Source organism: Budorcas taxicolor, chromosome 14 (assembly GCF_023091745.1).
Source record: "Budorcas taxicolor isolate Tak-1 chromosome 14, Takin1.1, whole genome shotgun sequence".
Lineage (NCBI taxonomy): Eukaryota > Metazoa > Chordata > Mammalia > Artiodactyla > Bovidae > Budorcas > Budorcas taxicolor.
The window spans coordinates 16,125,194-16,147,615 of NC_068923.1; the positions used below are offsets into that span (position 1 = coordinate 16,125,194).

Here is a 22,422-nt window from a genome sequence, read left to right on the forward strand (position 1 = left end):
TGTGTGTGTGTGTGTGTGTGTTGGGGGTGGGGGGGCGGTGACTGCAGAATGCTGCAGAATGTTCTTGTTGGTTGTCTTTATGGTCTTAGAATGACTGTAACACCAGCTAAAACTGTGTGTGTTCCCTTCATTCACCAAAATGTTTACCTTTTAAGAGATCTAGTTTTGATTTGAACATTCCTCAAATATATTTCATACTTCTTCACTTTGAAAACATTTGGCCATTTTGTGTTTACTTGACACATGGACTGTAATTCAAATCATCCCGTGTTGTTCGGCAGTTCGGTGGTTCCCAGCACTTCCTCGTGGGGCGCTGTCCTCTGCCTGAGAGGGGACTCTGGAGGCTGCTTTGATTTGATACAAGTACCATCAGAACGTTTCATTACAGCTCTGCAGTCTTTAGCGGTAGCCCTTAATTATACCCTTGTCCTTGAGGTCTGTTTCTGTATTTTTTTCTTTTCTTGGCTGTTCCTTGAGATTTATGGGATCTTAGTTCCCCCACCAGGGACTGAACCCAGCTTCACAGCAGGGAAAGTGTGGAGTTCTAACCAGTGGACCACCAGGGAATTCCTTGTTCTTGGTTGTATGTATGTAAAGTGAGCAATCTTTGTTTTCATGTTTTTAAATAATGTTTGGTTGTTAACGCATCCCCTTCAGCTGCTTGCCTGTCTCTAACACACTGTGGATGACGTTTGTGGGTACCTGGTCCTGTACCTTAGATGAGGTAGTGAGTTTTGGGGAAATGCTAGTCTCCTCTTGAACTGTGGGCAGTGGCTGCCCACTCGGCCTTTAGGTTGATCCTGAAGCTCAGTTTTCCTTGCCCAGTTAGGCAGGAGCAGTGTGGTTTAAAAGCTTGTTGCTGTTTCCATAGCAGCCAAAGCTTCATCCTGACCCCAGTGGCTAAAGTGGCAAATTGATGCTAGAAACATTTACAAGAAGAGGAAGGCAAAAAACCTCTCAGAGATTTTTAATTAGAAAACAAAAAAACCTCCTACTCACCTAACGTGCAAATGAAGGAGACCCGACCCATATAAAGGTCAGAGGTGACCCGTGTAAAGGTCAGAGGTGAGAAGTCAGGTGAGCAGGTCTTTGTTTTTAGCAGAAGGTGAAAGTCGTGGAGAATGTTTTCTCTGGGGACAGGGCAGTTTGTCCTTGTTTCAGGGTCATTTCCTCTGACACGAGCGTTCTGAGTTTTCCATCGAGTGTGGGTAGCAGTTTCCTTTAGCAGAGAGTGAAGACAGCTGCTGCTTGAGAACGTGCTTGGTGTCCACGCTGACGCCCTGGAAGCTGGGCGGAGGGGGCGCACTGGGTCTTCGCTGCTGTGTTGGGCGTGCTCTAGTTGCGGCGAGCAGGGGCCACTCCTCGTTGTGGTGCGCGAGTTTCTCTTGGGGCAGAGCGCAGGCTCTAGGCACCGGACTTTTGGTAGTCACATCACATGGGCTCAGCAGGTCATGCTTTCAGGCTTCCTTGCCCCGTGGCATGTGAAATCTTCCCAGACCAGGGATCGAAGCCGTGCCCCCTGCATTGGCAGATGGATCCTCACCCACTGTGCCACCAGGCAAGTCCAGATGGGATGTGCTCTGACTGTTCCACTATTGAACATTTTTGCTGTCACTGGAGTTTGCCAGGTTTGCTTCCACGTGCCCTTCTGCGTGTTTGACCTGATGCCATGCTTTTAGGTGGTTCAGAGCGACTGCTTCCGCAGGGCGTGAGGGCAGCGGCAGCATGGAGTCCCGTATGGTGGCGTGCGTCCTCTGTGCAGGGCTCGAAGTCTCCCGCACACCCGCATCAGAGCAGACCAGCCCCCCCGCCCCAAGGTGGTCGGGTGGAGGGGAGCCGAGCCTTCCATGCTCCCCCTTGTCCTGCTGTACGCTGCCTTCCTAAGAGACAACTTTTAGAAAGTAGTTCTTAAACAGCGTATTTTGAGATTAAGTTGCAGTATGCCAGTTTACAGGCATTTAAAAAACCATCTCTAGGAGGGTGTGCTTCCTCCTGTCCTGAGGACGCACGAGAGGGGCCACATCCCCGTGTCCCTGCCGTGGGGACTGTGACCTGGCCTCCCAGGGGAGTGGGCAGCCTGGCCCAGGTTGGGTGCCCTTGACGGGGAGGTCTCGAGCACTGTCTGGGGAGGGACCAGGGGGCTGGGCCGGGCCAGGGAGTCACAGAAAAGCCCTCCAGGAGAACCTCGCTGGATTGCCTGGGCCCATGGCTCCTGCACGTTGCTGGGATACTAATCCATTGAGAAACACTTTAATTAGACTGGCTTGTTACAGTGTAGCAATATTTTCATCCCCTCGCTCCCTGGGGCCCCTTTCCAGATTTCCTTTGATTCAGTCTCTGCATACTCCGAGTATTTGACACACGCAGTCACATGCCTCCTTACTCCCCCGCCCCCTCTGCCTGCACCAAGTTCCCAGCAAGCCAATCAGAATGCGCATCCGACGTGGTATTCAGTGTCTGAAGTGCCCTCGGCCAGGTCTCGTGGCACAGAACACACACAGGCGAGGTTACGAAGTCACAGACCAGTCATTTCTACCTACAGGGGCAGTGGGCTGTTGGCCAGGTGCCTGTGGCCAGCGGCTCCCACCTGGGGCGAGCAGGCCTGCAGACCCTCGGGCCCTTCTCCAGAGCTGTGGTTCAGTGGCACAGAGGAGCCCTGGAGTCTGCGTTTTTAAACATGCTGCCTCGGCCTTCCTGGTTCACACGGATTCAGCGTGTCGGTCCATTCTGCTCCCGTAACAGGACACCACGTGGGGAGGTCCAAGACTCGCTGCTTGTCTGCCTTAGGCGGGCAGAAACCACTGGTCCTGGTACTGTGTCCATAGCTGTGCCTTTTCCAGAATGTCCTGTCGCTGGAATCTGGTAACACGTAGCCGTCGCAGATTGGCGTCTCTCATCGAACTAACGTGCACTTAATGTTTCTCACGGCTTTCATGGTGTGATGGCTCGTTTCTTTTTAGTGCTGGTCACTGTCTCATTGATGTGCCGCAGATCGGCGATTCACCTACTGAAGGGCATCCTGGTTGTTTCCAAGTCTCGGTCATCGTGGATAAAGCTGCTGTATAGCATCCACGTGCAGGTATTTATGGATAAGTTTGCAACTCCTTTGGGAAAATACCAGGGAACACGATTGCTGGATCGCATGCTAAGAGTATGTTTAGTTTGGTAAAAAGCCACCAAACTGTCCTCCAAAGTGGCTGCACCAGTCTGTCCCCACGCAGTGAGTGCGGTTCCTGCCGCTCCTCGTTCCCGCCTGCGTTGGTGCTGGCGGCGCTCTGGGCCTGGACTGTTGTAACAGGTGTGGAGGGCTGTCTCGCTGCTGTTGGAATTTGCGTTTCCCTGATGATAGGCGCTGGATGTGGAGCATCTTTGCTGTGCTCATCTGCCACCTCTGTCTTCTCCAGTGAGCTGTCTGTTCAGGTCTTTGGCCCACCTTTATAACTGAGTTGTTCATTTCCTCACCGTCAGGTTTGTTTTGGATAGCATCCTTTATCACTGTGTCTTTTATAAGTATTTTCTCCCAATCTGGGGCCTGTCTTCTCATTCTCTTGATACGGCATTGATTTTATGCTGGAAATCAATGGCATTTCTGAAATGCTTTGAAGGACGTAACTTTATAAGCAGATTTTTACCAGAATGTTGTCCGCATTTGTATCAGGGCCTCTGGCTTTGCTTGGCTCCGTCTTAGGCCTTCTCCCCTGGTGCAGCAGCTGGTCCTCTCTGGCGCACAGCCGTCTGCCCTGTGCCGCCGGCTTCGCTGCTGCCCTCAGGCAGTCGCCTTTGCCATGCATGTCTGGAGGGAGGGCACAGCGGGCTGATGGTAGTGGGGGGCCTATGCTTTGGTTGGGTGGGTTATTTGAGGCTGATAGTTGACGACGTCTTACGAAAACGTTAGCAGTTCTGATGAGTTTTTCCAGGGTAGAGATGCCTGTCTTAGATGGTGAGTGTACAGTCAAACAGCCCTTGCCACAAAACCAGACACCGCAAAGCACGGGCTGCTCGTCCCCTGCCTGTAATGCTGTGTGCACGCGCGTGTGTGTGGGGCCGAGACAGGAGCCATGGTGCCTGAGCCCCCGTCCAGCCGTCCTCCGGCGCGTGTGGGTCCCCGACCTTCAAGATCGTGTTCCCATCGGATACTGTGACTTGCATAGACTCTTTACTGCCTGTCAAAAAATTATGCTTCAGTTAAGGTTTTGGTGACGTGAAGTTTACAGCCAGCTTTTCCACACAGCAGATTGTAGGAAGTCACGTGTCTTGGCATCAGTCCCCCTGAAATTAGAAGCAGGACAATAGAGGAAGTTGTTGATTGGAACAACTGTAGTTCCGCTTGTCTCGGTGCATCTGCGAATCACAACAGTATCGTCGTCAGGCAGGCTCCGGAGGGAGGCCTGACTTCAGAGTCCCTCCAGGCTCTGCAGAGCCTAGTGGAACAGGTCACAGCGGAAGCCTCGCCGCTCCTTCGAGCAAGTTAGGAGGAGGCTTTCGGGAGGCAGCAGCCTAGTCATCCTCAGATTGCTTCCGTGTGTTGTCACACTTTAGCTCGGGCCTCTTACATCAGGTGTTTCAGAGGAGAGCATTTTCGTGGTTTTAGATGTTGTAATTAACAGTCTAGCCTTTCTAAATGATAGCTTCCTTAAAGAAAGCCCCTTGCTTGCTTGCTTTCTTCCTTAAAGCAAGCCCCTTTGCTTGCTGTACAAGTACTTCACGGCACTGCGTTACAGGAGTGAATCTGGCTTGGCGGTGTCCGATTGTCCCCCTAAATGGAGAGACACCCTCCCCACTCACACCTTCCTTTTCTCCTCAAAGCTGCTCTCCTTCCGTCTTCTTGTAGAGCAGAGCCCCGAGGAGAAGGGGCCCTCGCAGGAGAGTTGGTGGGGGAGGGGACAGATGTCAGAGCCTAGGAAGGGGCCAGCTCATGCCACCTGGGTCCCTGCTCCGTGTCCTGCGCAGGCGCCGTGCATAATTCAGACTGAGGGGACCCCAAGTCCAAGCCTCCATTGAGCTGGGGACTGGATGCATCTTGGTGCTGCTTAGACTTGCTGTCAGTCTGGGTATAGCCTCCTCCCCCCACCCATTCTCACTCAAACAATTAGAGAACCATGTTATCAACTTAAAATACAAATCCATGAGCCTTCACTGGATGGGAAAGGACCCACGTGGGCTTGCCAGGGTGTTGGAAATGTCCTCCCTGTTGACATAGATTAGTCAAAACTGATTGAGTGGTACCTTTTCGCTGTGTGTGAGTGAGTACCTAAGAAAGTAAGCAAGCCCTGGTACCCTTCACGAGCACAGCCAACCACTTGGAAGGTATAAGGCAAGGGAAAATCGCATCCGCAGTGGCCACAGAGAAGATGAAATCACTAGGAAGAAACTTCACAAGAAATGTGCAAAACTGTAGGAGGAACGTGTTGAAATTCTCCCGAAAGGCACTCGGATATACGGAGACAGCCCTAAGGGTGGTGGCCCTCCTTCAGCTTATTTATAAAATCAGTGAAATCTCAGTAAAAATGCTGACATTTCCCTCCAGAGCTAGTCAGACTCTTAAAGGTCATTTGCTCATAGAGTTCTTGCAAATAAACATGCCGGAGTGGATCGAGATTCTGGGAGAAGCCGCGAGAGGGAAGATGTGTTCCCAGCCCAGGGCCTGCTGGTGGCCTTTGCTGGGCTCGCTGGACAGAGTCCGTGTGGGGAGAGGGAGGCGAAATCTCCGAGTGCTGGGGTGGGCTTGTATGGGAACCATGCAGCAGCAACCAGACGGCCACTGGGAAGGTGGGGTGTGGGGGGAAGTGGGGGGCAGGCCTTCTGCCCTGGAGCCTGGGCCCTTCCTGCTGCCCCCGCCAAGGGGCATCAGGGCCAGATCTAGAGGGTGGGTGAGCCCCCTGACAGGCCACAGCACCAGCCCAACCCCGGCAGGCCCCCCCTTTTGAGATGACTGCGCACACTGCTGTGGTTGAGGTCTGGAAGTACACATTTCCTGGGCTGCCTGGTTGGCCAGCAGGACGCCCCGTGTGAGGCAGGCTCTGCTGACCAGTGAGGTGGCCGTGCCCGCCCCTGACCATGAGGGAGACGGCAGGTGGCTGGACCCTCTGCCTGGAAGAGTCCTGGGAGGGCAGGTGGCCACCACCACCACCACTAGGGGCTCCCTCCGAACTTTGTTTCCAGAGACCATGGCTGGGCCATTCTTAGATGTTTGGTGAGGACCTCAGATGTGAGGAGGGTCTCTGGTGTGGAGACTCGCTCTGCACCGCAGAGGGGGTGTGCTCGCACTGGCCTGGTGGTCTGACGGCGGGCGGCTTTCCTAAGGGCGCCGGGCCCTTCGCTCCCCCACGCGCAACCTCTGCCTCCTGGGCTTCCTGGCCATCTCTAGCTCATTCCGCAGGCCCTTGGGCAGGTGCAGCCCTGGGCCTGGGGTTGGATCCCACAGCCTGACCGTGACCGAGGCCAGGCGGCCGGCTGGGCTTCCTTCACTGCCCCTTGGCGGCTCTTACCTTCTCTTGGAAAATACGTGCCCAGTAATGCCACCTCCTGTGGCCGGGGTGACTGACTGGGAGGGGACTGCTCACACCCCTTCCCACTTAAAAGCCAGACCCTAGACCCCTCCTCGGGGAACCAGTGTCCTGAGCTCCCTGTGTTTCCTCTTCTGCTTTGGGCAGAGGCTGCGTAAGAAAACAAAGGGGAAGGAAGTGCAGTGGAGTTTGTAAGTTCTGGGCTGGTTGACTGATTCACAGTGTGATAAGGGTTTCAGCGTTTTAAAGAGCACTTTTCCTCTTGTTTAATAATAACCCTAGGAAACAGTCGTTCTCTGCTGTGGGGCACCCTGGGGCTGCAGGATGCTAAGCCCATCGCTGGACTCTCCCCCAAAGCATGATACCAACCCCTGCCTCCAGTGATAAGACCCAGAAACATCTCCAGGCATCGCCCAGTGCCCCTGGGGCTGAGACTCACAGCCTTAAAATAATCCTAGTGCAGAGCCCTGTTGCCTCAGTGTTAGCTGTTGCTGAAATGACTTTTCACTCTCCCACACGCAGTTGTTGTTCAGTTGCTAAGTCGTGTCCAGCTCTTAGTGACCCCATAGACTGCAGCACGCCAGGCCTCCCTGTCCGTCACTGTCTGCCAGAGCTTGCTCAGATTCATGCCCATTGAGTCAGTGATGCCATCTAACCATGTCATCCTCTGTCATCTCCTTCTCCTGCCCTCAGGATCAGAATCTGTTCCAGTGAGTTGATTCTTCGCATCAGGTGGCCAAAGTGTTGGAGGGTCAGGATCATTCCTTCCAGTGAATAGTCAGGGTTGGTTTCCTTTAGGATTGACGGGTAAGGATTGACTCTCAGGAGTCTTCTCCAGCACCACAGTTCAGAAAGCATCAATTCTTCAGTGCTCAGGCTTCTTTATTGGAGAAGGAAATGGCAACTCACTCCAGTATTCTTGCCTGGAGAATCCCAGGGACGGGGAGCCTGGTGGGCTGCCGTCTACGGGGTCGCACAGAGTTGGACACAACTGAAGTGACTTAGCAGTAGCAGCCTTCTTTATGGTCCAACTTTTAACATCCGTACGTGACTACTGGGAAAACCATAGCTGACTAGATGGACCTTTGTCGGCAAAGTGATGTCTCTGCTTTTTAACGCGCTGTCTAGGATTGTCATAGCATTATTTCCAAGATGCAAGTGCCTTTTAATTTCATGGCTGCAGCACAGTCCACAGTGATTTTGGAGCCCAAGAAGATGAAGTCTCCCACTGTTTCCACTTTTTCCCCATTTATTTGTCATGAAGCGATGAGTCCAGATGCCATGATTTTCATTTTTTGAATGTTGAGTTTTAAGCCAGCTTTTTCACTCTCGTCTTTCACTCTCATCAGCAGGCTCTTTAGTTCCTTTTCACTTTTTCCCGTTAGAGTGGTATCATCCGCATATCTGAGGTTGTTGATATTTCCCCTGGCAATCTGAATTCCAGTTTGTGCTTCAACCAGCCCAGCATTTCTCATATTGGTGGCTCAGACGGTAAAGAATCCGCCTGCCATGTAGGAGACCTGGGTTAGATCCCTGGGTTAGGAAGATCCCCTGGAGAAGGGAATGGCTGCCCACTCCAGTATTCTCGCCTGGAGAATTCCACGGACAGAGGAGCCTGGTAGGCCGTAGTCCATGGAGTCACACAGAGTCGGACACAACTGAATGACTTCCACTTCCAACTCGCAGAGTTTCCTTTATTTCAGCTTGACTTTCAGGATAGACACACAGTGGGACCAGGGGCGAGGGGACAGAACTGATGGGTTTGAAGATGATAATTAAGTCCTTAGGGTCTCAGAGAAGATGGGTTACTGTCCCTCTTGCCAAGAGTTCAGCCGACCAGGGATGGCATGAGAGAGTGCTGCCAAGGGTTCACTCTGGGTGCTTTAACACTGTCCTGCTTACATTGCGCACATGAGAATGTGTCACGATAACGTGTGTTTTAGAGAAGAGTGTAGGAAGGTGCCAGTTTGGAAACACTGGCCTTAATGGAGATGAGCGATTGTATGGTGGAGGACATTTGTGAGTTTGATGGCAGCCGCGGTGAAGGGTGCAGCTGTGGACTTGCAGCGAAGTGGGAGGCGTAAGAAGCAGATACATTGGTCGGACCCCTTGGACCAGTCAGTGATTGCCCGAGAAGTTTTGGTGGCAGGAAAGAGAGCATGAGAAAGCCTCAGTTTGGTGGAAGAGTGAGGCGGGGTCTCTGAACCCCCAGGGTCAGCAGCTCAGCTTTGCCAGCAGCTGGGCCAAGGACCCCCTATCACCTCCAAGGCTCCCTGAGAAGGAAGCTTAGTGAAGACTACCCCTCAACTTCTGGTCCTTTCTGGGGTGAAAAATAGGAGCTAGATGTCTTGGATTAAGGGAATATTAAGCAGAAATATTTTTATTTAAAACAATTGAAATTTTTTGGTAAGATATCCACCCACCGACCCACCTTAACATAAAGTCACTTGTTGTGTGATGTCAGGTCCCTTCAGCTTGAAAGGAGGCCCCCGTCCAGAGAGCAGGGATGTAAGTGCATCCTTGTCTGGCCTTTCATGGGGGTGCAGCAAGGGGGACGATTCTAGGCAGGTTCGCAGCAGTCGGCACCTGCTCCTGGCGTGTGCGTCTAGGTGCAGACTGGTCACCAGTACCAGGAAGGTGGAAAAGCAGGACCAGGGCCCGGGTTTCAGCACCCCCTGGAGTGCTCCTCAACATGGTGGTCAGCGTCTGGCCCTTTGGGGCCCAGTGCCCGTGGTCGGTCCCTGGCCTGGCCGAGGAGCAGAAACGGGAGCTCTTTCCAAAAGTGCCCTTTTCTCTCGTCCTGTCTCCCGTTGTTGTCCCGGCTATATCCTCCCCCAGGACCGATTCCATACTGGAAAACATTGTTTCTCCGGGGACTGGATTTGTTTTCTCCGCAGGTGACTCTGTCCCCTCCCTGCTCAGAGAACCAAGGGCCCCGGGTGGGCCCGGATGGCGGGTGAGGGCGGGCGGCCCCGGCCCGTGTGACCGGCTCTCGCTCCCTTGCAGATCGCCCAGTCGCTCGATGGGGCACGCCGGCGGCCTACCTCCGTGTGTCACCTGCCCGCCTCTCAGCAGCAAGGAACGGAGCTTCAGCACCTCTTCAGTAATGATGATGAAACTGGTATTAACTGAATGGCATTTATGGATTTTTAACTCTAATTCACAGTAAGCCAGAAAGCCATATGTTCAACCAAAAATCATTCTGTTTTGCTGCGTGTCTCATCCGACTGTGAGAAGTTTCAAGATACCTATTTGTACAAAGAGGAATATAAAAGTGTTACTTGCCGGAGGAGCACAGCTGAAGCAGAAAGCGAAGACGTCTTAATTTATCCTTAAAGATATATGATAGAATTATTTATTTAGGTAGAGTAAAGAGATATATATTTTTTTGGTGGTGATGAAAATGGCTCCGCAGAATGCCGACGCAGAATCTATGCAAGTTCAGGAGCTCCCGGTGCCCCTGCCAGACCTACAGAAGCCGGGGAGGGCGGAGGCGGAGACGCGGGACGAGACCGTCAGTGAGGGCTCCATCGACCGCATCCCCGTGCGCCTGTGGGTAATGCACGGGGCCGTGATGTTCGGCAGGGAGTTCTGTTATGCCATGGAGACGGCGCTGGTCACGCCAGTCCTGTTACAGATCGGTGAGTGCCACCCACGTCCCGGGCTGAGCAGTGAACGCAGGTGCGGGTGGGCACACGGGCTGACCACGTCCCCGGTCTCCCCTCATGGCAGCCTCCTCTGATGGGCTTTCCTCCTGTGTCGATGGGGGCAGGGTGGGCGGGGGCGATCCTCCAGACGTGCACGTGGGGTCAGAGGCCCCGGCCAGGTGGTACTGGGTGTCCGGGTGCCTGTGGCCTTCTGAAGCTCTGACCTGGCACGCCCTCGCCTCCCATGAGGTGCCACTTGCCGAGCCCCGGGCCCCCCCACCCCCCAGTGTGGCCCCCAACCGTGTCATCCTGGCTGAAACTGTGAGCCCCAACCCCAGTGCTTTTCCGTGGAGTGAGGTAAATCGTAGGCCAGGTCGGGGGCCAGGCACCTGCTCAGAACAAGGCCTCGCTGTAGAAAACACTGAAGAATTCTGTTTTCTTTATTTTCATCTTGTTATTGACTTAAATAGAAGTTTATTGTGGAAGTCAGGAGCCTGAATGATGGGTATTTCCAGAAATATTGAGATTCTCAGAGAGACACTCTGTCATCCCTTCCACATTACTGCGAGAAATGTCTCAGGCCCTAAAAGAACATGGTCAGAATGTTTAATTTTCCTCATTGTCTAAGAAAGTCTTAAAATCTCTAAGCTCCCAACTTTGTAAGAGATCCGGGTAAGACGCGTGCTTCATTCTGGAAGTCCACGTGTGCACTGTAAAATATTTTAAATATTTTAAAACTCTGATTTATTTTGGCTATCCCTGGAATGTGTCTCTCTCTGAACTTGATGGCGTGATTCTTGTTCAGAGAGTACATGCTCAGGCCTGCCGGGCGCCGGCCCCTGCAGGGCAGTGGGCAGGGGCTGGTGCTGGTCCCAGCTCAGCAGGCGCCGCGCCTGCCCGCACCGTGGCATCAGGCACGTGACCAAAGGGGCAGGCTGGCCACTCTCTGCGTTTGCATCCCTATGCTCCCGCGTGTTTTCTCTGTGACACCCCGGGTGTCTGTCTGTCTCATCTTTCATGAGGCTGGAGGGATGGCCCACACCTGGACAAGTCGAGACCCTCTCCTGGGGAGGTCCTGGGGAGCTGAGGACCGTGGGGTGTGAACCACGTGGGCTGTGCTCTGTCCTCCATCTGCATGTTGGCCATCCCTGCACTCACCCCGCTCTGCTTCCTTGGCGCCCCCAGGTGCCAGGCCGCTGGGGGCAGATGGAACACCATGTCTGGCAGTCCCACGTGGCCTTGTTCTGGTGCTGGGAGCCAGCGAGTGACCAGCCCAGCAAGAGCCGCTTTGCTGGGAGGAGAGCTGGGCTGAGATGCCAGCCCCTGGAGGACCTGGGAAGATCTCTCGGCGGGGAGAGGGTGGGAGTGCGGGGCGAGTCTTGGAGCCCACCTTTGTGGCCAGACCCCGGGCGGGCCGTATGCGGTGGCATGGAAACTTACCAGGCGAGTATTTCGCGCCTCAGACGTGCCGGGGTGTGGGTTCACAGTTGAGGTCATCACGAATGCAGTGTGGCCAGACTCGGGGGGTCAGAGGCAGGTCCCATGTTTACCTTCTATGGTCTCTCACGGTTCTGGCTCTGATATTTGAGGAGCAGGTTGGTAGCAGGAGTGCAGGTTTGGGAGCGTTTCCGTGGTGACGGGTCACGTGTATGGTGGCCCAGCACCCTGGTGCTCACACAGCCCCTTGGCACTTTCACACTGTACAGGTTCTGTGTCTCAGTTTCCACACAGCTTACATTTCACTGTGTGGTTCTGAGTGTATACGTATCACACAAGACTTGCAACCATTTCAGATAATCCCGGATTATGTATATTCTAAGTTTTCTATATAATGCCTAGGCTATGCATTAACTGTAGCTTTTAAAAGTTGCAAGTGTGTCTGTTCCACGTGACCATACACCAGTGATGATGAGAAGCAGGACAGTTGTCATCATAGTTAAACTGTGACGGAATGGCCCAAAGGGGATGGAGGTGACCCTTGTCACTGACCCTGGACACTGCACAGGAGAGCAGGACTCTGGCAGAAGCTGTTTCCATGGGCTGAAGGAGCAGAGCTTAACAAGAGTTGTTCTGAGATGGGCTTAGATAGGAGCCAGACAGTAAGGCCTGATCCTTTTCTCAAGGTTGTACTTGAATTTCACTCTTGGGGCAATGTTCAGTTCAGTCACTCAGTCATGTCCGACTCTTTGTGACCCCATTGACTGCAGCACGCGAGGCTTCCCTGTCCATCACCAACTCCTGGAGCTTGCTCAAACCATCCAACCATCTCATCCTCTGTTATCCCCTTCTCCTCCCGCCTTCGATCTTTCCCAGCATCAAGGTCTTTTCAAATGAGTCAGTTCTTTGCATAAAGTGGCCAAAGTATTGGAGTTTCAGTTTTAGCATGAGTCCTTCCAATGAACATTCAGAACTGATTTCCTTTAGGATGGACTGGTTGGATCTCCTTGTTGTCCAAGGGACTCTCAAGAGTCTTCTCCAACACTACAGTTAAAAGCATCAATTCTTCAGTGCTCACCTTTCTCATAGTCCAACTCTCACATCCATACATGACTACTGGAAAAACCATAGATGGACCTAGGGGCAATGTAGTGGTCAGAGTGGTCTGTCACACCCAGAAATACAATGTTTATTATTGGATTTTGTATATTAATAATTATTAAAGCTGAAACGGGAATTTCCCTGGTGATCCAATGGCTAAGACTCCAAGCTCCCAATGCCGGGGGCCTAGGGTTCGATGCCTGGCCAGGGAGCTAGATCTCACATCCCTCAACTAGGAGTTTAAATGCTGCAACTAAAGATCTGGCATGGCACAATGAAAACTGAAGATCCTGCATGCTGCAACTAAGACCCAGCACAGCCAAATACATCCATACATATGTGTGTGTGTATATATGTTGTGTGTGTACGTGTTGCATATGTACAATGTGTGTTGTATTTGTACATGTGAGTGTGTGTTGTATGTGTACATGTGTGTGAATGTATATGTGTACATGTGTGTTATGTGTAAATGTGTGTTGTATGTGTATGCGTGTGTAGATGTGTGTATGTACGTGTGTGGTATATGTATTGCTGCTGCTGCTAAGTCGCTTCAGTCGTGTCCCACTCTGTGCGACCCCATAGACGGCAGCCCACCAGGCTCCCCCGTCCCTGGGATTCTCCAGGCAAGAACACTGGAGTGGGTTGCCATTGCCTTCTCCAATGCATGAAAGTGGACAGTGAAAGCGAAGTCTCTCAGTTGTGTCTGACTCTTAGCGACCCCATGGACTGCAGCCTACCGGGCTCCTCCAGCCATGGGATTTTCCAGGCAAGAGTACTGGAGTGGGGGTGGTATATGTACATGTGTGTATATGTGTATGTCTGTGTGTGTTGTATATGTACGTGTGTGTGTTGTATATGTGTATATGTATGTGTTGTATATGTACGCATGTGTTGTATATGTACATATGTGTATATGTGTGTTGTATATGTACGTGTGTGTTGTATATGTGCATATGTGTATATGTACGTGTGTGTGTGTGTCTGTAGCTGAAGCTGTTGTCTCACTGTGGACACTTGGATCCACCTGATAGATGTCTGCAGGTGTAAGCACCACCACAGTGCCCCCAGCATCCCAGGAGGCCCCCTGGTGGCCCATCGCATCAGTGCTCCTCCGTGGCAGGGGTCGCCTCTGTCATGGTCCTGCCCTGTCTGAAGTTTGTACGAGCAGAATCACGCAGTAGGTGGTCTGGTTTCTGCCGTACTTCAGCGGTTGGTTCGTCCATCCTGCTGCACTAAGTGGCCCACTGGGTGGACACACCCCCTTTCCCCTGCTCGTTCACCAGCTCAGAGCGTCTGCGTCGTTTCCATCTGGGGGCTGTTTTAAATAGAGCTGCTCTGAGTCTGCTTCGTTTCCCACGAGTGGAGACCTAGGAGTGGGGCGGCTGGTCCCACGTAAGCGCAGGTTCACTTTACAGGCAGAGCCCATTCCGACCATTCCCCACGTCCTTGAGAACACTTGCATTCCTCTGACAAATAGCGATGTTAACCATCTATTCCTGTGCCTGTTGGGCATTCGTGTATCTTACGTGGAGTGCGTGCTCAGATTTTTTTGCTGATATTTCAGTCAGGTGGTTCGTCTCATTAATGAGTGGTGAGGGTTCTTTATTAAGAAGTCCTTTATCAGATGCGTCTGCCCGGGGGCATCCAGTTCTGTCCTGGGGTGATGGACTTGCTCATCACTTGTGTGGTGAGCCCATCACAGGGCCGGGCTCTCACGGCCAGCCTGTTCGTGTGCTCCCCACCCGGGAGACTCCAAGGAGCCACCTGAAGTGCCGTCTTCCCATCACCATTCTGCGCAGTCTCCCCCATCCCCCACCCCTACCCCCCAGGCCCAGAGCAGTTTCAGACGCTCACCAGTGCTCCAGGCCCAGGGGATGCTCAGTGACCATTTGTGGGAGGAAAGAATGGGTGACGCAGCTTAGACGCCCGATATGTCCGTGTACCTTCTTCAAAGCCCAGCTCCTGGTTTCCTGCCTTCCAGAGTCTGTCCCCAACGGCTGGCCCCCACCCGGGCTCTTGGGGCCTCTGGACCCATTGATGCACGCGACACAGAAGGCCCATGGGATTCCCCAGAGAGCCAGTCAGCGCTCACCCCAGCGGAACCACGTGCATTGCCTCTCATTCAAGTCACACATGTTTGCTCTGGGAATGACCGGGCCTGTCTCCAGTGGAGATGAGGGCACAGGTAAATACTGTGGACGCAGTGCTGGTCACCCTCCCACCAGCAGGCTTTTTTCTGGTGGCAGCGTGAGGAAGCAGAGGCTGGGAGGGCTGGCCCGCCTGTCTTGGGGGAGCCCACCAGGGGCACGTGGGCTGTGTTTAAACCTTGAAGCGTCTGGCCTGAGTTTCAGCTTCAGCATCCCGGCCTTTCTGGTTTGGTCCGATGGCCATCCATGAACAGAGCTCGTTGCTATGTCTGCGGGGGTCTGTGTTCCGCTCAGATCCCCAGCCCTCTGCTTGGCCCCTCACCTGACATCGTGCGTCTGCTGCGTTGAGGACCTGGGGAACAATGGCTGGAAGGTGGAGTGCCCTCCCCACCACGGCCACGGCCTGAGCTTACACATGGGCCCAGGAAGTTGAGTCTAACCTAAATACCGATCCCCAGCCATCAGTTCTCAAAGTACCTTGTCACCCCACCGCCCCGAGGGTGGGTGCGGGCTGAGGGCCGCCTGGGTCCCAGGCTGAGGGCTGCCCAGGCTGTGGGAACCTGGGAAGAGGTGGTGGTTTCTAAGCCAGGCATGTGCTCCTCAAGCCCCACACCTGCCTGGCATGTCCGCTGGCCTGCGGGAGGAGCTAATTCCAGAGACACCTGCAATTATGAGGAGAGTTATTCCACCCAAATAGAAAATACAGATTCTACAAAAGCCACTGCCCTTCGGCATGCCGCAAAATTACCATGTCAGTCCTCGATGGGCGGCCGCGTGTTGGGACGCCGGCCACTGGGGAGTACCGTGCAGTGAGGGCGTGGGGGACGTGCCCAGAAGCAGGTGGAGGGAGCCTGCTGGCAGGGGAGGTGAGCTCTGGCCCCGCTCTGAGGGGCCCCGCACCCAAGCTGTTAGGGTCTTGGTGGTCAGAACTCAGACCCCATGGTGCCTTGTTCACTCCCGTCCACCTCCCCGAGGAAGGGCTGGGCTTCTCGGTGGGAAGGTTGCCACTCCTGCTGTGGTCTGGAAGGCAGCTAGGCCTGGCCTGTTGCATTCCTGGGTTTGGGGAACTGAACTATAATTCCAGCACTTGCTTTGGTCTGTCTCTTAAATTCGGCTTGTCGCGTGAGCTGGCTTGTCGATAGTTGTCCTAGCTGTCACTCTCAGCTGTGCGTTCTTGTGTTTCTTTCACACGAGCTCGCGTCTTGGGGCTTTGGTGTTTGGTTACACGTTGTCTCCTGTGATCCTCAGCTAGTGGCACGTGTGTTGACAGATAGCCTTGGCAGGGCTTGTCTGATTCCAGCTCTGGGGTGATGGAGCCGTTCTGTTTTCATACCTTTTCATGAAGGGGGTTAGAGGACAGGGTCTCTGCCCACCCTCTCCTCCCTCCTCTCTCTGATCCTGGACCCGCTGACCCTGGTGGCTGCTTGGCCACCTGCCCTGTGGGGGGTGTAACAGGAAGTCAAATCACCACGCTGTTTTTGTACAGAGGTGAATAACTTTGGAAAGTGCGGTTTGAATCGCACCTCTGTGAGCCATCTCTGTGTGTTTGCTGGCCCAGGTGCCCCCACCATCAAGGACACTGCAAGTGCTCGCCCACAGGGGTCCGCCGCAGGGAGGCCTTGCCTGGCCAGGCCGGTACCTGCAGTGAGAGCTCCTGACTCCACGTGAGCACATCTTTGTGCTGGCGCCTCTAGACCAGCAGCAGAGCCATCCCTCGGCGCTGGAAGGGCAACACTGAGCCAGCAGGCCTTGGGGACAGTGGCAGGGGGCAGGCAGGTGTGGCCGGGACAGCCGCCCCTCCTGATCCCACTGGCTGGGCCGCAGAGGGGGCAGAAGGGCGGTGTGGGCGGGTGGCACCCACCCCTTCGAAAAGTCCTGAGACGGCAGCTCCGCGAGCCCAGGAAGAACATGGTGCAGAGCTGGGGCAGCCACTGGTTCTCCGCTCTCCTTTGCAGGAGAAGGGCCTTTAAAAACTGGGCCTCTGCTTTCTTGGCCCAAAGCACTTTCACCAGGTTCAGGATTCAGAGGTCAGGGAAGTGAGACTTCCGTCCATCTCCTGTCCTCAGCACCTGGTTCTGTCCCTGGAGGAGCAGGTTTCATGAGCCTCCTTCTGGACGTCTCCCACACGTGGGACATGTGAGACACGCTGTCCCCACTAGCAGCAGAGAGCGGCATAGACAGACGAGAACCCAGGTCCAGGTCAGGGCAGAAAGCCCGTTGGTTTATCCAGGCTCTTGCTGCGTCCTCCTGGTGAGCCCGCCCACCTTGGTTCCGACCTTGGGGCTGGCCCAGGTGCCTTCAGCCTCTCTATCACCCCCCCTCCCCGTCTAAGAGGCTCCATCTCCTAGATCCCCACACCGTTAGTCAAGCGTCTCAGCTTCTGGAGGGGCCCTTTAAAGACACGTACCTTTTTAGGCTTCAGGCTCAGAGTGAAATCGCTCAGTTGCGTCTGACTTTGCTAACCCATGGACTGTAGCCTACCAGGCTCCTCCGTCCCTGGAATTTTCCAGGCAAGAGTACTGGAGTGGGTTGCCATTTCCTTCTCCAGGGGATCTTTCCCACCAGGGATCGAACCTGGGTCCTCCCGCACTGTAAGCACATGCTTTACCGTCTGAGCCGCCTGGGAAGCCAAGGAGGGAAGAGTAGCAGCTAAAAATTGTTGCTCTGTTAGTGCCAAGTGGGGTTCTGACAAGTAAGACCCACAAGCTTGCAGCCAAACAGGGTGAGAATGTGACGTGTTGGGGCAAGGGGCCCACGGCCCCACTAGGCGTAGCAGCATCCGTGCCTGCCTCCTGCAGGGCCAGTGGTCTGGGGGCTGAGGAGAGGCTGCCCAGGAACTTCTGCAGACCAACTCCTGGTGCGAGCCTGGCACTGCAGGTAGGTGCCCACGGTTTGCACGCCGTGTGTGTGTATGCGCGCAGGCATGTATATGTGTGCACACATGTGTGATGTGTGCACATGCTCTGTGTACACTCAGGTGCACCCGACGAGCCTGGCCTCAGAGTCAGGGTCAAGTGGGAATGAGGGGTGCCTGTCAGAGGAGAGTCTGGGAGTAGCCTGCCCAGAGCCAGAGCAGCCCCCCGCGAAGCTCCAGAGCCCTCCTGGACGGACACAGTCTGGCCCCACAGAACTTCCCCCTTGGGAAGGGGCATCTCCCCCCCGCCCCCACTGGTTCCTTCTTCATTCTCGAAACACCCCTGAAGGAAAAGGAAAGTCCTAGAAGGGTGTCCTGTGGCCTCTCTGCTGACAGATGTGTTTCTCTCCTGATGGAAGCTGGGGGGGCGGGGCTGTGCTGTCCTGGAACCAAGTGCTTTGTACATTTATGTATGGGGAAGCTTAGGTTTAGTCTTGTCTGTCTCACTCAGGAGGAGTGAAACTGTGTTCATTTTGTGTATGTCTGTCTTTTTTTTTTTTTAAAAGCACTCTTCCCACTTTCAGTCCTAACAATGTGAATCAGAATTCTGAGGATGTGATGTGTCAGAACTGGAGCCTCACCTTTTCTTTCTGTGGGAAAAACCTGCCCTTTAGCAGCCGGCCTTAAAGAAAACACGGAAGCTCGAGGTACTGTAAGTGCCAGTCACTGTCCTCCACTCCCTGGATCGTGGAGAGAAGCAGACAGTGAGGCCGGCACCTGCGGAGCAGAGTGGGGCCGTGACCCGGTGGCCCCCAGATGCACCCCCTGTAATCCAGCCCCCCGCTCCCAGGACTCAGTGCCTGTCTCTAAAGCTGTGTGCCTTCTGGTGCCACTGACTCAGGCTAGCGCTTGACATCCATTGGGCAGCGCCCAGGAGCACACACGCCTTTGGTGAGAATTGAGCGCTGTGGGCTCATGCTGTATCCAAAGTGAGGAGCGTGCCATGCTGAGTGCCTGCGTGCTGGATGGACTCGAGAGCGGTCGTGCCTTGGAACACACAAGCGTGCCCTGCACCCTTCTCGAGCGAGTGTGGATGTTGCCCGCAGGTGGCCGGTCATGAGTTACCTTTAGCGTCAGGCCTCCAACGTGGCCCTCCCAGCAGCTGCTTTTCACACCTCGTGCTTCCCCAGCTCAGATGCGCTTCCTAGAAATTCCCTTTGTGTATAGTGACCCTCGGGCCTTCTGCAGGGGGCGCTTCTGGTTGGTTTTCCTGTTTTGTCAAAGAGCTGCCAGCTCGCTGCCCTGTCTCCTTTGTGCCACCCAGTTCCTAAGGTGCCCCTGTCTGGTTCTTGTGGGTCACCCGGCACTGTTGGCACAAAGCTGCGTCACCGAAAGAGGGACAGCTGAAGGAGGCCGGGAAGAGGGGCAAGTGGTGGAGGCTGGAGTGGTGGTTCTGGGGACCCGCGCGGGGAGGACACCCCGCCCAGCCTGTGTCACTACGCTGGCTGCCGAGACGACGCCCACAGGCCTTCCAGCCCCTGGGCGGGGGGCTTTTGCTCTTCAGTGCGTGGGGGTCTCTCCCTGTATGCGGCTTCGGTCCTGGGCTGAGGTTAGCCCAGAGCATGTGAGCTTAAATTCTGCCTTGGTGCTTCGGTCGTTCTTCAGCAGCGAAAACCCCACCAGGCTTGGCCATCCTCCTCCGGCGGTACAGCGGTCTTTGTGTTGCTTCTGATCTGACAGTTGTTTTTGCATCTGTGAAAGCTGATGCTGTGCAGACCTGGAGAATTTTATCAGCCGCTCTCAAGATGGGTTTCCCCGGGACCTGTCCGCCCTGTCTGGGCTTATACTTGGTCTGCAGGCCCGGAGGGCAGGGTCCCCCGGTGTTGGGGGAGGGGTCCCCAGGCTGCCCCGGGTTGGGACGCAGACCCAGGAAGAGAGCACTGGGCTCCAGGCCCTCATCCACCCCCATCCCAGAGCGCCGTCGGGGGAGGGGCGGCCGTGCCAGCAGGGCTTAGGCGCAGAGGAGGATGGTAAGTGGATGAGATGGGCCTTCACAGGCGTCTGTACGAGTGAAACAGTCCAGACGCGGAAGGACAAGCGCTGTGATTGCACCTCTGCTCGGGACCCAGGAGGGGGATGTGGGGGCTGAGGGAGGGGCCCGGGAGGGCTTTAAGGGGGACGGAGTTTCCGTTTCACAGGTGAAGGTCCTGTGTGACAGCAGGGGACATGTACCTGAAGTCACTGAACCAAACTCCTCAAAGCGGTCAGAGAGGCAGCTTTCACACGATGGATATCTTACCCCCACTTTTTAAATGTGGAAAAAAATTGGACGGGCCGTTCTATCTGGCTGAAAACTGGATTTCCTGCTGACGAGAGACTGAGGAAGCCTGAAGGGTGACACATGGCCCGAGCTGGGAGGTGGCGGAGGGCCCACACTCGCCCACGGAGGGGAGGTCCAGACACGCGCGTGTCCGTGCCTGGGGGCCCTGACGTGACACCCACCCGGGCCAGGGGACCCTTGCGGTCCCCTCAGAGCCCAAGCAGCATGCTGGAAGGACAGGCCGGAGTCCGTCAGAATCTCCTGAAGTTTGGTGAATTAACTGAAGAACTGTGGTGCAGGGCTGTTTTGTTTGGGTTGGGAAGTCTGGATTTCCTCGTGTTTCAGGTCATTGTGTTTTAGAGACAATGCAATGTCAGCCGCAGTCGCTTTTCCCAAGGAATTCCATGCCTGTTCTTCTTTTATCAAACGCTTATTGAGCACCTACCCGCCAGGTGCCGGGCGTTGTGCCAGGTCCCCGGGCGGGGGTGAGCAGCCAAGGCTTCTGCTTCGATGGGGCCATGCACATGCAGGGACTGAGCATGTGGGGGTCTCTGTGGGGTGACGGGCACCTGCGCTCCAGGAACCGAAGGGTCCCAGGTCCAGGGAGGCCTGGAGGGGGTCACCGGTCCCGCACACCAGCTCTGAGCTCGCGGAGCCTGGGCTCAAGGCTGTGGTTTATGGTTTGGAGAAGGAAGGGCAGTCGGAATACAGGCCACTGCCTTGTCCGTTGAAGGTGAGCGTGGGGATGGCGGAAACAGGACAGGAGGCGACAGCCGGGCCCAGAGAGGAGGGGGTGGGGAGGTTCGTGGGGGAGGTGGCCTGGCCTCCTGGTTGCCAAATGCACAGGGGTCAGGAGTGAAGGTGAGTCATTGCCACATTCCAGCCTGCGGCGTGGCAGGGAGAGGCAGAGGGAAGTGTGGCCTGCTGGGGGAGCCGTAACTAAGTCTGAATGGCACAAGCTTGGTGCCAAGTCCTGTTTGGGAAGCTCTGGCTCCTGGTGGGCCAGATCATAGGAGGCCTTAGAAGCCACTCCTCGAAGGTGATTTCCAGAGAAATCTGAGTGATTCCGTCCTTTGCCAGTATTGCACACGTGAACCTTAGTTAAAGCAAGAATGGAGCAATTATGTTGCATTAGGTAAGTAATCTTAGAGACAATTTAAAATATATGGGAGGATGTGCGTAGGTTACGTAGGTTACGTGCAGATACCTACCGTCTGTATCAGGGACTTGAGCACCTGTGAAAAAGCTCAGGGAGGGTTCTGGGGCCAGCCTTCTGTGGGCACTGAGGGGTGAGTGTACACTTGGGTGGAAGGACAGAAAATGCTGTCAGTTATTCCTGCAGAAAGTGATCATGTCATTTTGTAATGAAAGCCAGAAAGAAGTCAAATAAACTTTAGCAGAGCATACAAGTATGTGTTGGAATGATAAGGAACCGGGTAACACAGAGCCGGGGTTTGGGGTGATCTGTCTTCCGTGGGTCCCTTCTCAGGGGAGCCTAGCCCACGGGCCTCCTGCTGCTTGTCAAAGCAGGGCTCTCCAGGGAATCACTCTAAATGTTAAGTTTTTCTCTTAAGCTTGCAACAAGATTATAATCACAGAGAGGAATTTTTTTAATGGTAAATTTTGGAACAAACACTCTCTTTGCTGTTAAAAGCAGTCAGTGTAGAGTGTGTCCACCAGCAAGACATGTCCCTGATGGTAGTAATTTTGTCATTAAAAAGCCAACTATTTGAATCCCATGCAAAATGCATACATGTATAAATGACGGAAATGGTGTGTGGATAGGGTTTGTCTTCGGGTGCAGCGTATAAGTAGTTTTCCCCATTGACCTGGAGAGACCGCATGAGTGTGTCTTACAGCTTGTAAGCTTCAGGGAAGCATCACAGAAAGAAACATGAAGGAACTGCCAGCCCTCGTGAGGACTTGGGAATGGTTGTGTTAGTACTTTATCTGCAAACCTGGAAAAGCGGTTCCCACCCAGGAGATGTAGCTCACACTGCAAAACTAGGCAGAAACTGAAAGCCTGAGTCTCGCTCCGAGGCTATGAGGCTGGACGCTTGCCTGCTGGGCTGTTGACCGCAGCTGGAAGAGCCCTGCCCTGGGCAGGAGAGATGGAGGTAGCTGGCACAGGCTCAGCTCAGGGTTGGGGGCGGGGGGAGGTGACACCGATTCTAGCGAGTGTCAGGCCTTATCGGTTTCAACCAAGTTACGTGTCCTCAAATTCCCTCTGGATGTTCACGCGTGTCCCTTTCGCTGTCGTTTATTACCGGCATGGTCAGCGGGCATCTCTGCCTGCTCTGATCGATGCCGGGGCATCTCCGTGTGGCCCCCAAGCTCTGCCTCGGCCGAGACCCCGACCCTGAGCACCTCCCTTCCCTCCGCCCCTGGGGCTCTGCTGCCCAGAGTGCTC

The 22,422-nt window shown here is 54.5% G+C and overlaps 1 protein-coding gene across 1 annotated transcript in view; it reads left to right on the forward strand.

Annotated features, from left to right (window-relative positions):
* The first annotated feature begins 9,903 nt into the window (after nucleotides 1-9,903).
* SLC45A4 (solute carrier family 45 member 4) overlaps nucleotides 9,904-22,422 on the forward strand; it is a 28,333-nt gene continuing 15,814 nt past the window's right edge. The window contains exon 1 of the mRNA XM_052651847.1: nucleotides 9,904-10,147. Within this exon, the coding sequence (XP_052507807.1) occupies nucleotides 9,904-10,147 (244 nt within the window). The remainder of the gene's footprint in view (nucleotides 10,148-22,422) is intronic.